The sequence below is a fragment of the Mercenaria mercenaria genome, chromosome 6, assembly GCF_021730395.1.
Source record: "Mercenaria mercenaria strain notata chromosome 6, MADL_Memer_1, whole genome shotgun sequence".
Lineage (NCBI taxonomy): Eukaryota > Metazoa > Mollusca > Bivalvia > Venerida > Veneridae > Mercenaria > Mercenaria mercenaria.
In genome coordinates, this window is record NC_069366.1 from 43,156,961 (window position 1) to 43,169,850 (window position 12,890).

A 12,890-nucleotide genomic window follows, 5' to 3' on the forward strand; every position below is an offset into this window, starting at 1 on the left:
CCTTGATCTTTGAGCTAGGGGTCCGGGTCTTGGGCATAACATGTCGTCTTCTCATGGGGAACATTTGTGCCAAGTGATATTAAAATCCCTTTATGAATGACAGAGTTATGGACCGGAAACGAAGCAGACACTGTTCATGCCATGCTAACATTTGACTGCTAAGTGTGACCTTGACCTTTGAGCTAGGGGTCTGAAAGTTGGGTATGACACATCGTCTTGTTATGAGGTACATTTGTGCCATGTAATATTAAAATCCCTTCATGGATGGGAGAGTTATGGACCGGACAGGAAAAAAGCCCTGTTGACCTTTGACCTCCAATTGTGACCTTGACCTCGGAGGTAGGGGCCCGGGTCTTGTGCATGACTGGTCGTCTCATCATGGGGAACATTTGTGCCAAGTAATATTAAAATCCCTTCATGGATGACAGAGTTATGGACCGGACAAGAAAATGTGGACGGACGGAATGACAGAATGACGGAAAAGCGCATTCCTATAGTCCCCGAAACTGGTTTTCAACCAGTAGGGGACTAACAAGCTTTTCCTTTGATTTGACCTGGTGACCTAGTTTTTGACCCCAGATGACCCAATATCAAACTCGTCCAATATTTTATTGAGGGTAACATTCTGACCAAGTTTCATTAAGATTGGGCCAAAATTGTGACCTCTAGAGTGTTACCAGTCAAATTGTTGACGACGACAGACGGATGACGACGGACACAGGGCGATTACAAAAGCTCACCTTGGTGAGCTAAAAATGCTGTGATGCGTGAAAAAGTACTGAAAAAGATGATGTGATAGGCAGCTATTTCAAAGGGAACGGTAGTTCTTCTTCAATACCAAAATCTTACCATCGACGACCAGGTAATAGATTGATATAGATATTATAAATATATGTACTGAACAAAACCTGTGAGAACAGAACAATTCTGAGCAACTCTATTAGTATTGATGCCATGTTGTGCATGTGTGAATGCAGAAAATAAAATCGAAACTGTTCTGTTCCGAGTTTGGAGGAGTGGTTAATGAGAACGTAAATGAAAGCACGTTAACGCAGACGACACAAAGTACTAATAATGCTATGGTATGAAGAGACAAGGAGCTGCGTTCAATAAACGATTGATGCCCCCGGTGGCATCCTTGTCGATACAACGCAACCTAAGTCCAAAACGAGGTCAAGGTCAAGGTCAAACTGAGGTAAGGTGATGTCTGAAGATGAGGAATGGTCACAGGTTACATCTGCATTAGTATCAAGTCATTCTAGTAAGGGGTACTGATGCTAGACGAAACGGTCCCATTTGGTTAACCTCGTATGGACGAACGGACGAACGAACAGGACAATCACTATATGCCTCCCGCATCAGTAGAGCCGGGGGCATAAAAATGAACAACCATCAGAAGCTCTTCAATAGTACCGACCGTGAATCAGAATAAGTTCACGAGGCTGAAGACGACAATTGTTTCAGGACAGCACACTACTTGAAAGTTTGTCAGTAAAATAATAGGTTCCATTGTCCGAATTCATGTAAGAGTTATGGAATTTGATGTATTATACTCTAAATGTGTGTAACAGTACAACCAAATATCTCATTTTTTTGGAGAAAGTATACATATACTTTACCAAAATGATATTCAGAGTTATGTGACATGCACCTTTCACCATGTTTTATCCACCTCATTTTTGTACAGTTTGAAGTCAATATCTGCACTGACTTCGGAAAAAGCATAATGTGTATGCAAAATTTCAACCTAGATTATCTAATTTCAAGAAGGCGATAATTTTATATATTTATTTTCACTTTACATTTTACATGATAGAAGAAAACTTAAACTTTATTTCCGTATAAACAACATTGGTGTTGTAATATCAAGGACGGCCCTTTGCGCCTGATCATCGTAATAATGTTAACAATCATGAAACAATGTCTTTTACGATTACCAACTAGGAGTATAAGAAATGCATGACCTTTAAGCTCACCTAAGTACACAGTGCCCATGGGGAATTTTATTTATTTATTTGGCTTTTACGGCGCACCAACAGTATAGGTTATATGACGCCAAACAAAAATTTGCATACCTGCTGGAATCACAGAGTTACAGCAAAAGCAAGTGTTAATACCCTATTAGTCGCCTTTTACGATCATGCAAGGGTAAGGCAGTGGTTCCAATTCTTTTCATACACAGATCGTCCCAGAACCACATGCCCATGGTGAACTTTCAGGATCGTTGAATGTCCATCGTCTACAATATTATAAAAAAAAACGTCTCCTAAACCACCAAGCCAGTTTCAACAAAACTTCACCGGAATATTCCTTTGGTGAATATTCCTTTCAGATTAAAAAAAACAACTTAAAATTTTATCTTCTTTTCAGGAAACTGCTGGCCTAATTTTGCTTCATCTCAAAACCATAAACATTCTGATAAATATACATGATGATCAAGTACATAAAAAATATTTTGCTGGGTTTAATCTCACACCGAAACTATAGTAGGTCCAGCATTTGATGGTGGAGGAAGACTCAAGGTACAGCCCGTGCATTATTTACCACGAGCTGGTACCTAGGAATAACCATCGACCCTTCGTAAGCCATCTGGATGGCTTCCTCACATGAAGAATTCAACGCCACAGGTGAGGCTCGAACCCTAATCGGTGACTGAGGGCAAGTGATTTAGTCAACTACATTAACTACCCTACAAGTAGAAATATGGCCTCTACTCTATAGATTGTACATAATACTTTTACTTGGTAACTTAGTTTTTGACCTCCTGTAACTTAATTTTGATTTTTTTCTAGACTTTACGAAGACAAACATTCTGACAAAGTCTTACGATGGTCAAGTGGAAAATGGTGTGACCTAGTGTTTGATCATAAATGACAGAGTTTCAAACTCGTCCGAGACTTTATTGAAGGAAACATTCTGATCAAGTTTCATGATGGGCAAAACATTGTAATCTCTTTGAGTGTTAACAGTAGAATTGTTAACTATAATGGACAACTTCGTGATACAGAGGTATCAAAACAGCTCATCTTGAGCACTTTGTGCAAAGGTGATCTAGAAACTATGTACGATACAGTGCCAGTTCATACTGCCGAAAAAATCGTAACCATGTAAACTACCCTACAAGTAGAAATATGGCCTCTACTCTATAGATTGTACATAATACTTTTACTTGGTAACTTAGTTTTTGACCTCCTGTAACTTAATTTTGATTTTTTTCTAGACTTTACGAAGACAAACATTCTGACAAAGTCTTACGATGGTCAAGTGGAAAATGGTGTGACCTAGTGTTTGATCATAAATGACAGAGTTTCAAACTCGTCCGAGACTTTATTGAAGGAAACATTCTGATCAAGTTTCATGATGGGCAAAACATTGTAATCTCTTTGAGTGTTAACAGTAGAATTGTTAACTATAATGGACAACTTCGTGATACAGAGGTATCAAAACAGCTCATCTTGAGCACTTTGTGCAAAGGTGATCTAGAAACTATGTACGATACAGTGCCAGTTCATACTGCCGAAAAAATCGTAACCATGTATGAAGATTAACACTTCATCATATGGAATATTTATAGTTTTGGTCCATGTACTCCTTTTCAATACTGATGTGTGTTGTTAAAAGCATTTTCGCCAGGTAATCATAGACTCAATGTAATATGTAAGTAGCAGCAATAGAATATTTCACAGTGTACCTGGAGTGTGACTGATGCTCAAAGAATATTACAAACGAACAGCACTCACTGCTCACAGTAATGTTCAGTTTTACTGGGTTAATATAGCAATACGCTTCCAGTAGTGTTCACTGAATATGCCTCGATTAATAATACCCCCAGTGAACAGTATACTCATTGAGCATTGCACAATAAACAACACTCATATAATTAGAATATTTAATTACCAAATTGAATGTAAAAAGAGTGAATAAAGTAAATAACAAAAACAGTATGCTAAAAATCAATTTATAAAAATCAAAAGTTACCGACATTTTTACAAAAATATTTAACAAGGACTGGATGATTAACAAAAAATGTATAATGATATTAATGTTCAGATTTCACATTATACTTGACTGCCAATGATTACCATTATTCAAAAAAATAACTCCAGTCAATGTCTCCTCAAACCACTTCATTCAAATGGAAGAGTGAAATATCTATTATGTGCGGAGAAAAAGACAACAATAAATAATACACTAGTCAAGAAACAATGTGTCTTGACAATGACATGTGAGAAAATAAAGCATCCCTTTACATCTGTCCTATTCGGCCAATAATACACCCTGAGCAAGTTTTGTGGAAATATAATGCACATATTGGTGAAGAAATGAAGGTTCTTATTTATTTATTTGGGTTTTATGGCGCACCAACACAGTATAGGTTATATGGCACCAAACAGGACTACAAATTTTGGTTTCACATCTCATTTACATCGAAATAAAAACATGAGGTATGGAAAAATGAAGGTTCTGATACACACTGTTAGTACTGGTGATGACCCTAGATCGCTCACCTGAGTTACGCTGTTTGTTTGAACAGTTATGGTAGATGGTTATGTAGGGAAAATGTCTCTAAAATTATTTTGAAATAGTGCAAGTGTTTTTCGACAAGAAAAGTTTCTACTAAATAAATACAGGCAGGTAATTGTGTGCGTGTATGTGCATGTGCAGGTATGTGTTGGTGAGTGGTAAGACACTGGGGGAATGATGACTCCGTTTACTAGGAGACAGTATCAAACAGCTTCCACTACATAGTTCTACATACTCATAGGGAAAAGTGACCACACCCCCTGGCGGCCATGTTTTTTTTGACAAAAAAGAATAATTTGTACAATCTTCGTAAATGGTCACCCAAGAGACATTTGTGTAAAATTATTTTAAAAGTGGGCCCACTGTTTCTGACAAGAATATTTTTGAAGTTTCCATTATATACATATTGGGAAATGTGGCCACGCCCACTGGTGGCAATGTTTTTGATGAACTAGAACAATTTGAAAATCTTGACAGAGGGTTACATCAGGACCATTTGTGTGAAATTATTTCAAAATCGCACTAGCTATAGGAGACGTTGTTTGAAGATTTTTCTTTTTTTCAGCTCTGGCAGCCTCAATGTGCAATCAAGCTGAATGTTATAAACAATTTTGGAAGTAAACCATCCAAGGAACTTCCAGGCTCAGTTTCATCAACTACTGTCACACGGTTTCATAGGAGATGTCTTTTTTAAGAAAGGTGTGGATAGATGGACAGAAGTCGGACGGCGAGTGATCAAAATAGCTCACCCCCATCACATTGTGCTCAGGTGAACTAAAACTAAGGTGCTAATTACACATTATTAGTATAAGTGAAAAATGAAGGTGCTTATGCACACTGTTAATATTGATGAAGAAATGAAGGTGCTTTAGTGTAAAGACAGTGAAATTTGTCTTTTTTGATATATCAAAAGCAATTAAATCTGAACCTAATTATTCCAGTACTGTAGTATACTATAAAAAAAATTATGAGATTATATAGTTATACACATGTGTAAATATAATTAGGATAGTGAGAAAATTAGCTGGAGAAAATGAATGTATTGGAGTAACAAGAGATCACAGAGTGATCTTGGCGCCCACCATTGAGCCATTTTTGCATGTTCCAAATTTCAAGACTAGCTCAAGGTCAAAATCAAGGTCAAAGTTCTTTTCAGTACACAAAACTGTGCATGTGGTCCATGCATGTGGTCCAAATTTGAAAGCTGTAGCTTGAGAAATGTGAAAGTAGGTCGCTAGATCAATTTCAAGGTCAAAGTTCATTTTGGTATACAAGACTATGCATGTGCTTCAAATTTGAAGGCTGTAGCTTGAGAAATATGTGAAAGTAGGTACTAGGTAAAAATCAAGGTCAAATTTCAATTCAGAACACAAAACTATCCAAGTGGTCCAAATTTGAAGCATGTAGCTTCAGAAATGTGAAAGTAGGTCACTAGGTCAATCTCAAGGTCAAAGTTCATTCTGGTACACAAAACTATGCATGTGGTCAAAATTTGAAGGCTGTAGCTTGAGAAATGTCGAAGTAGGTCACTAGGTCAAAATCAAGGTCAAATTTCATTTTGGAACACAAAACTATTCATGTGGTCCAAATTTGAAGCCTGTACCTTCAAAAATGTGAAAGGTCATTAGGTCAATGTCAAAGTTTGCTTCGGTACACAAACCTATGCATGTGGTCCAAATTTGAAGGCTGTAGCTACAGAAATGTGAAAGTAGGTCACTAGGTCAAGATCAATGTTAACTCATGTTAAGGTTCCTCTTGCCACTCTACACTATACATGTGGTCCAAATTTGAATGTTGTAGGTTATGGACAAGAAGATTTTAAAAGTTTTTTTCCTATATAAGTCTATATGAACCAGGTGACCCCCGGGGCGGGGCCATATTTGACCCTAGAGGGATAATTTGAACAAACTTGGTAGAGAACCACTAGATGATGCTACATTACAAATATCAAAGCTCTAGGCTTTGTGGTTTAGACAAGAAGATTTTCAAAGTTTTACCCTATATAAGTCTATGTAAACCATGTGACCCTCAGGGCGGGGTCATATTTGACCATAGGGGAATAATTTGAACAACCTAATAGAGGACCACTAGATGATGTCACATACAAAATATCAAAGACCTAGGCCCTGTGGTTTTGGACAAGAAGTGTTTCAAAGTTTTTCCCTATATAAATCTATGTAAATTAAAAAAATAAACAAAGAGCCATAACTCACTCAAAAATTGTTGAACCAGTCTGATTTTCAGGGGGACACAACTAGGGTACCAATACATCATTCTGACAAAGTTTGGTCAAAATCCCCCTAGTAGTTTCTGAGGAGATGCGATAATGAGAAATTGTTAACGGACGGACGGGCAATGGATGCAGAGTGATTTGAATAGCCAACCATCTGATGATGGTAGGCTAAAAACATAGTGAAATATGGCATAGTTTGACAAATTCAGGGCAAATAACTCTGAACCTAGAATCTGGATTCGGTTCATAATTGCATTTGAACAAAACTGTATAGGAACACTACTGTAGAGACAATCTGTGTAAATATGAATACTGTAGCAGAACTGGGAAAGATGCAAGGGTGTAAACATAATATAAGACATGTTGTATAGCAAAGCCCTTAAACCACCAAAGTCATTTAACAAGTGAATAAAGTATTGTCAAGCAATACACAAAGTCTCCTACTGGCAGTTTTAACTGCAACATAAACTAATATCATGGTGTTTATACAATATTGTGCTATATAAAAGTTCAATTTCCAAGGAATAACAGCAGTAGACTTTTGAGTTTTTTCACATTTTAATTCTTCACTGCAAGCGCTTTCAGTTGTGCTATATATTTAACAGTATCTAAATTTGCATATATACAACTGCTAATTACTTATAATATCAAAACATTTTTATTAACATTTCAGTTTGGTGGGAAAACTAGAGCTGCTTTTGAGAAAAGTGCATGTCTCCCACAACTGCCTAATCATCTAAATAGTAAGTCAGTCTTTATATACTGTTTACTCACTACAATTATACCTTTGAAGAGTAAAAAGGCCGATTTTGGGTAATTCAAGGGCCATAATTCCGAAGTGCCTCGGGCGATTTGGCTAGTTAATAAACTTGGCCGAGGAGTTACGGTCAAAAACATTTGGTTCAAGTTTGGTGAAGACCGGATCAGAACTATTCAACTTAGAGCGCAGACAAGAGTAAAAAGGCCAATTTTCGATAATTCAAGGGCCATAATTCCGAAGTGCCTGGACCGATTTAGCTAGTTATCGAACTTGGCCGAGGACTTAAGGTCAAACATATGAAACATCGTTTTTTTATAGGGAACCTTGTACCAAGTAATATTATAGCAATCCAGACAATCTATATCCAAAAAAACATAATGGAACTAAACTTGAGATTTAACTAAATATGATCTTTCTGTAAAATTGAAGTTTATTCGTATTTATATGAACATTAGAACACAAGTTTTCTTGTTAACTATTTAATAAAATGCTAAATCAAGACAAAATTTATGTCAGAGTCAGAATCCAACCAGGGTAGCTTCAGCAATAAAAAATTCTTATGAGTTTCCATAACATACAATCAAGTTTCAAAGCCTTATTAAGAAATGTAGCAATAATTTCCCAGTATCTTAATATTTTCTTTTTGGTTGCGGGTTTAAAGTGTATTTCTGACAATCATAGCATCTTTATTTGATTCCGAATCATATCCAAAGGATGTTCATGTGCTACACAAAATAGTCCCATTCATGAACAATGCGGATGAATTATCAATGAACAAGCAGTTCTTATTCAACCTGTATCCACTCACACTGACCATTTAGATTATATAAGATCTATCCATGATAAGGTATTCCAGCCCATGGTTACATCACAAGCTGGGTCAGGCAGAGTTCATCTTAGATATGAGGCACATTAAATTTGTATTTGTTTCTCATTCATGTATATTCATAGACTGGCATTTAAACAAAAATAAATCTATCAAAAACCCGCAACTATCAGACATTTCAAGGCTTTGATTTCACTCTGTTGTAGTATTTGGAGGTCAATGCCTTTAAATGGACAATAAGAAACATTTATGATAGACAGACAGACAGACAGACAGACAAGACAAATCAATATACCTGCCCATATGTGGAACCATAGTTAAACTAAAAGCACAAAAGTTGAAGAAACATAGTGGCCTAGTGGTTATTGTTCAGTTGTTATAACAATCAAAGTACTGAATTGAAACTTCAGCTTTAAGTGAAGATACATTGGTCTTTTAAAATAATTACGGGTCAGAGAACTTAATAATGGAAAATGAACGCCGAGTTGTATGATAACAGACATACAAATGAAAAATGAAAACAATTAATATCTACAACTTAAACAGATATTAAAAGATATGATGAGATATTTTACTATCGTATCATAAACAACATTGTCTTTAAAACAATTTCTTAAAACCATAAAACAAGTAAAAATGAAAAAAAAAATCTTAAAACAAAAATCAAAGTACAAACAAAATGAGTAAATAATGATTCAATAGCTATACATTCAAAGACATAAGATTTAAAACAAGCCAGTCTTTTACATAATATGAATGTTGGCTGTGTTTTCATCTTAAAACAGCCAACACTGTATTTGCTTTACTTCAAATAATTAAAACAATTTCAAACTATGGGATTAATTAGCAGAATACAATCAATAGATTTAGTGGCTTTCACTGACATTTTTTCAGCTCTAAAACTGCCATCACTTTCCTGGATTTCATAAAACTAAAACCACATCTGGCAAATCAACCACATGCAACTGTCCTCTGCAAAACTGATTTGTCCAGGAAGCAAACGTCTGTTTCCTCTTGTAAAAAAGAGCTATCAAGAGACTGCGCGCTCCACCACCTCGATGCATAATGCTTTGTCAGAGGAAACAAAACATGTGTTAAGTGAAGAAATTTATGTGAGGAGTATGAGTGCCCCCCCTACATACACACACCTCTCATCAAAAATAAGTCGCACACATCTATACAAGTGTATCAAAACATCAGCCTGAAATTCTAAGTATAAAGAAGGTATATAATTCAAGAAATATTTCTGCCAGAGTCATGGACCTTGTGACATGATGTGGGTGATGACACTGGACAATTAGTTTAAAACTGAATCAAGTCCATTTATTAATAACTGAAATAGAGCGAAAGTATATAATTTTGAACCAGAAATTTTAAGTATAAATGGGGTCATAATTCATGAAATATTTGAGCCAGTGTTATGGACCTTGTGTCACTTAAGTCTGAATCAAATCCATCTGGAAATGATAGAAATAAAATGAAAATGCGTCAAATTTCAACCTTTCATTGTAAGTATAAAGGGGCCATAATTCATGAATAATTGGTGCGGCAGTTATGGCACTTGAGTTATATGATATTGTGATGATTAGGAACAAATATTGTATGTTAAAAGCAAATCCATAAAGCAATAACAGAGATAAAGGGAAAGTTCATCAAAATTTTAACCAATGCTAACACAGTGGTATGGATATAGTATAGCTAAACTAAAATGTGCAATGTAATAACAGTCATAACTACATTAAGTCTGGTTTTAGATAAAACCAATACAATTTGTAGAAACTGTGTATCAGAAATGATAACATTAATCATCCCAAAATTGTGTTTTTAGTAGAAACAACCCTGTAGTATAAGATGATATTTTGCTTTTTATATTAGCATACATAGCTTGACTTGCTTTGTTGAAAGTCTCATATCAAGGTTACTGATACGTATCAACTTCACGCGCTCTGGATTCCCTGCATTAAAAACACGGTAAATATGAAAACTGCTCTTCATTTGGTTTGCAAATCTGACCTGCTGCACTGATATTTCAAATACTTCTTTACTCTCGGACACTGTGCTCTTCACCTCTATGTAATTTCTGTGCTCACCATCATCACCTTTAAGTTGAATCTCAAAATCAAATGGAAATCCTGTCTCTTCCTCACAATTTTTCCATGAGTAATCCTGTATGTTTCCGAGTTCTTTCTGTTTTTGCAGATACTGGGCTACAAGGGCTTCACCCCAATGTCCTACATCATTTTCACCAATTCCTTCTTTCAAGGTCATGCTATCAATGACACAAATGTCTTTCCCAGACCCAAGGTCATCATAAGTGTACTCTGTTGCCATGTTACTCCAGAAAGGATCACCTGTAAACATTTCTCATCTTTAAATGATCTTAATACTTAACATGGTATCTTATAATGGAAAGATGTCAACATCAGATTTATTTTATTTTCAAAGTAAACAAGGAATAATGTGCAAAAAACATTGTTGATATGACACAGACTGAAGAATGATATAACTAATAAATGATCTTACAAAATAAGTGAAATACTGGCACATATTTACATTAAAAACACTCACAAATTATAGGAGTGTAGAACATTTGTATCAAGCATAAAATAAATGAAGCATACCGGTATCTATGATGAATTTTAAATGAACAAACCTGTTATGTGTTGTCCTCTGCCAAGGTTCTGCTTTTCCTGGTATTTCTTTGCCTCACAGAGCCCAGGTGAATCTGCAGTGATAGTTTAGGGTAAAATGTGATATGATGAGAAGCTGTGTATAAAGCTGTAAGGTATTTCAAACAAATATATACATTATGTAGTACCTGGGATTACCATTTTCCTACATGAAAAAACAATTGTACAGCAAACAAGAGATCACAGAGTGATCTTGGCGCCCACCAATGTGCCATTTTTGAGTGTTCCAAATTTCAAGACTTATTGACTAGCTCATGGTCAAATTTAATTTCTGTACACAACACTGTGCATGTGGTCCAAATTCGAAAGCTGTAGCTTGAGAAATGTGAAAGTAGGTCACTAGATCAATTTCAAGGACAAAGTTCTTTGTACACAAAACTATGCATGTGCATCAAGTTTGAAGGCTCTAGTTTGAGAATTTAAAAGTAGGTCACTAGGTCAATCTTAAGGTCAAAGTTTATTTCGGTACACAAAACTATGCAAGTGGTCCAAATTTAAAGGCTGTAGCTTGAGAAATGTGAAAGTAGGTCACTAGGTCAAAATCAAGGTAAAATTTTATTACAGAATACAGAACTATGCATGTGGTCAAAATTTGAAGCCTGTACCTTCAAAAATGTGAAAGTAGGTCACTAGGTCAATGTAAAGGTCAAAGTTTGTTTCGGTACATAAAACCATGTGGTCCAAATTTGAAGGCTGTAGCTTGAGAAATGTGAAAGTAGGTCACTAGGTCAAAATCAAGGTCAAAGTTCATTTCGTAACAAGAAACTATGCATGTGGTCCAAATTTGAAGCCTGTACCTTCAAAAATGTGAAAGTAGGTCACTAGATCAATTTCAAGGTCAAAGTTCTTTTCAGTGCACAAAACTATGCATGTGGTCCAAATTTGAAGGTTGTAGCTACAGTAATGTGAAAGTAGGTCACTAGGTCAAAATCAAGGTCAACTCATGTCAAGGTTCATCTTGCCACTCAAAACCATACATGTGGTCCAACTTTGAATGTTGTAGGTTATTGACAAGAAGTTTTTAAAAAAAATTTCCTATATAAGTCTATATGAACCATGTGATCCCCAGGGCGGGGCCATATTTGACCCTAGGGGGATAATTTGAACAATCTTAGTAGAAGACCACTAGATGATGTCACATACAAAATATCAAAGCCCTAGGCCCTGTGGTTTTGGACAAGAGGTTTTTCAAAGTTTTTCCCTATATAAGTCTATATAAACCATGTGACCGCCAGGGCGGGGCCATATTAGACCCCAGGGAAATATTTGAATCATCTTGGTAGAGGACCACTAGATGATGCTTCATACAAAATATCAAAACCCTAGGCTCTGTGGTTTTGGACAAGAAGATTTTCAAAGTTTTTCCCTATATAAATCTATGTAAATTATAGAAATAAACAAAGGGCCATAACTTACTAAAAAATTGTTGAACCAGTCTGATTTTCAACGGGACACAACTAGGGTACGAATACATCATTCTGACAAAGTTTGGTCAAAATCCCCCTGGTAGTTTCTGAGGAGATGCGATAACGAGAAATAGTTAACGGACGGAAGGACGGACGTTCTAACGAAACGGTCTTTATGTGACTCCCCCATTGTTCTCTCTATTGTTCTAACAGTCACATAAAAAGAAAAATAGTCACATAAACAGAACGGAATGAATGACATCAAAGAGAAAGTACCGTTATGCAGTCACTTAACCATCATTATGCAGGCACGCACGGACTGACGGACGGACGACGGACCACGGACGCAGAGTGATTTGAATAGCCCACCATCTGATGATGGTGGGCTAATAAATTTGTACCTGGAGTCAATAAAGCCTTTTATGTTATACTGGTTCAGTGCCTAAATCCG

General features: G+C 36.1%; 1 protein-coding gene across 2 annotated transcripts in view; it reads right to left on the reverse strand.

Moving 5' to 3' along the window:
• Positions 1-3,875: 3,875 nt before the first annotated feature.
• Positions 3,876-12,890, reverse strand: part of LOC123549155 (uncharacterized) — a 97,075-nt gene continuing 88,060 nt past the window's right edge. For both annotated transcript variants that reach the window (XM_053545669.1, XM_053545668.1), the window contains exons 35-36: positions 10,997-11,068; positions 3,876-10,694 (exon numbers count right to left, since the gene is read on the reverse strand). In XM_053545669.1, coding sequence (XP_053401644.1) covers positions 10,210-10,694; positions 10,997-11,068 — 557 coding nt within the window. In that variant the 3' untranslated portion in view covers positions 3,876-10,209. The remainder of the gene's footprint in view (positions 10,695-10,996; positions 11,069-12,890) is intronic.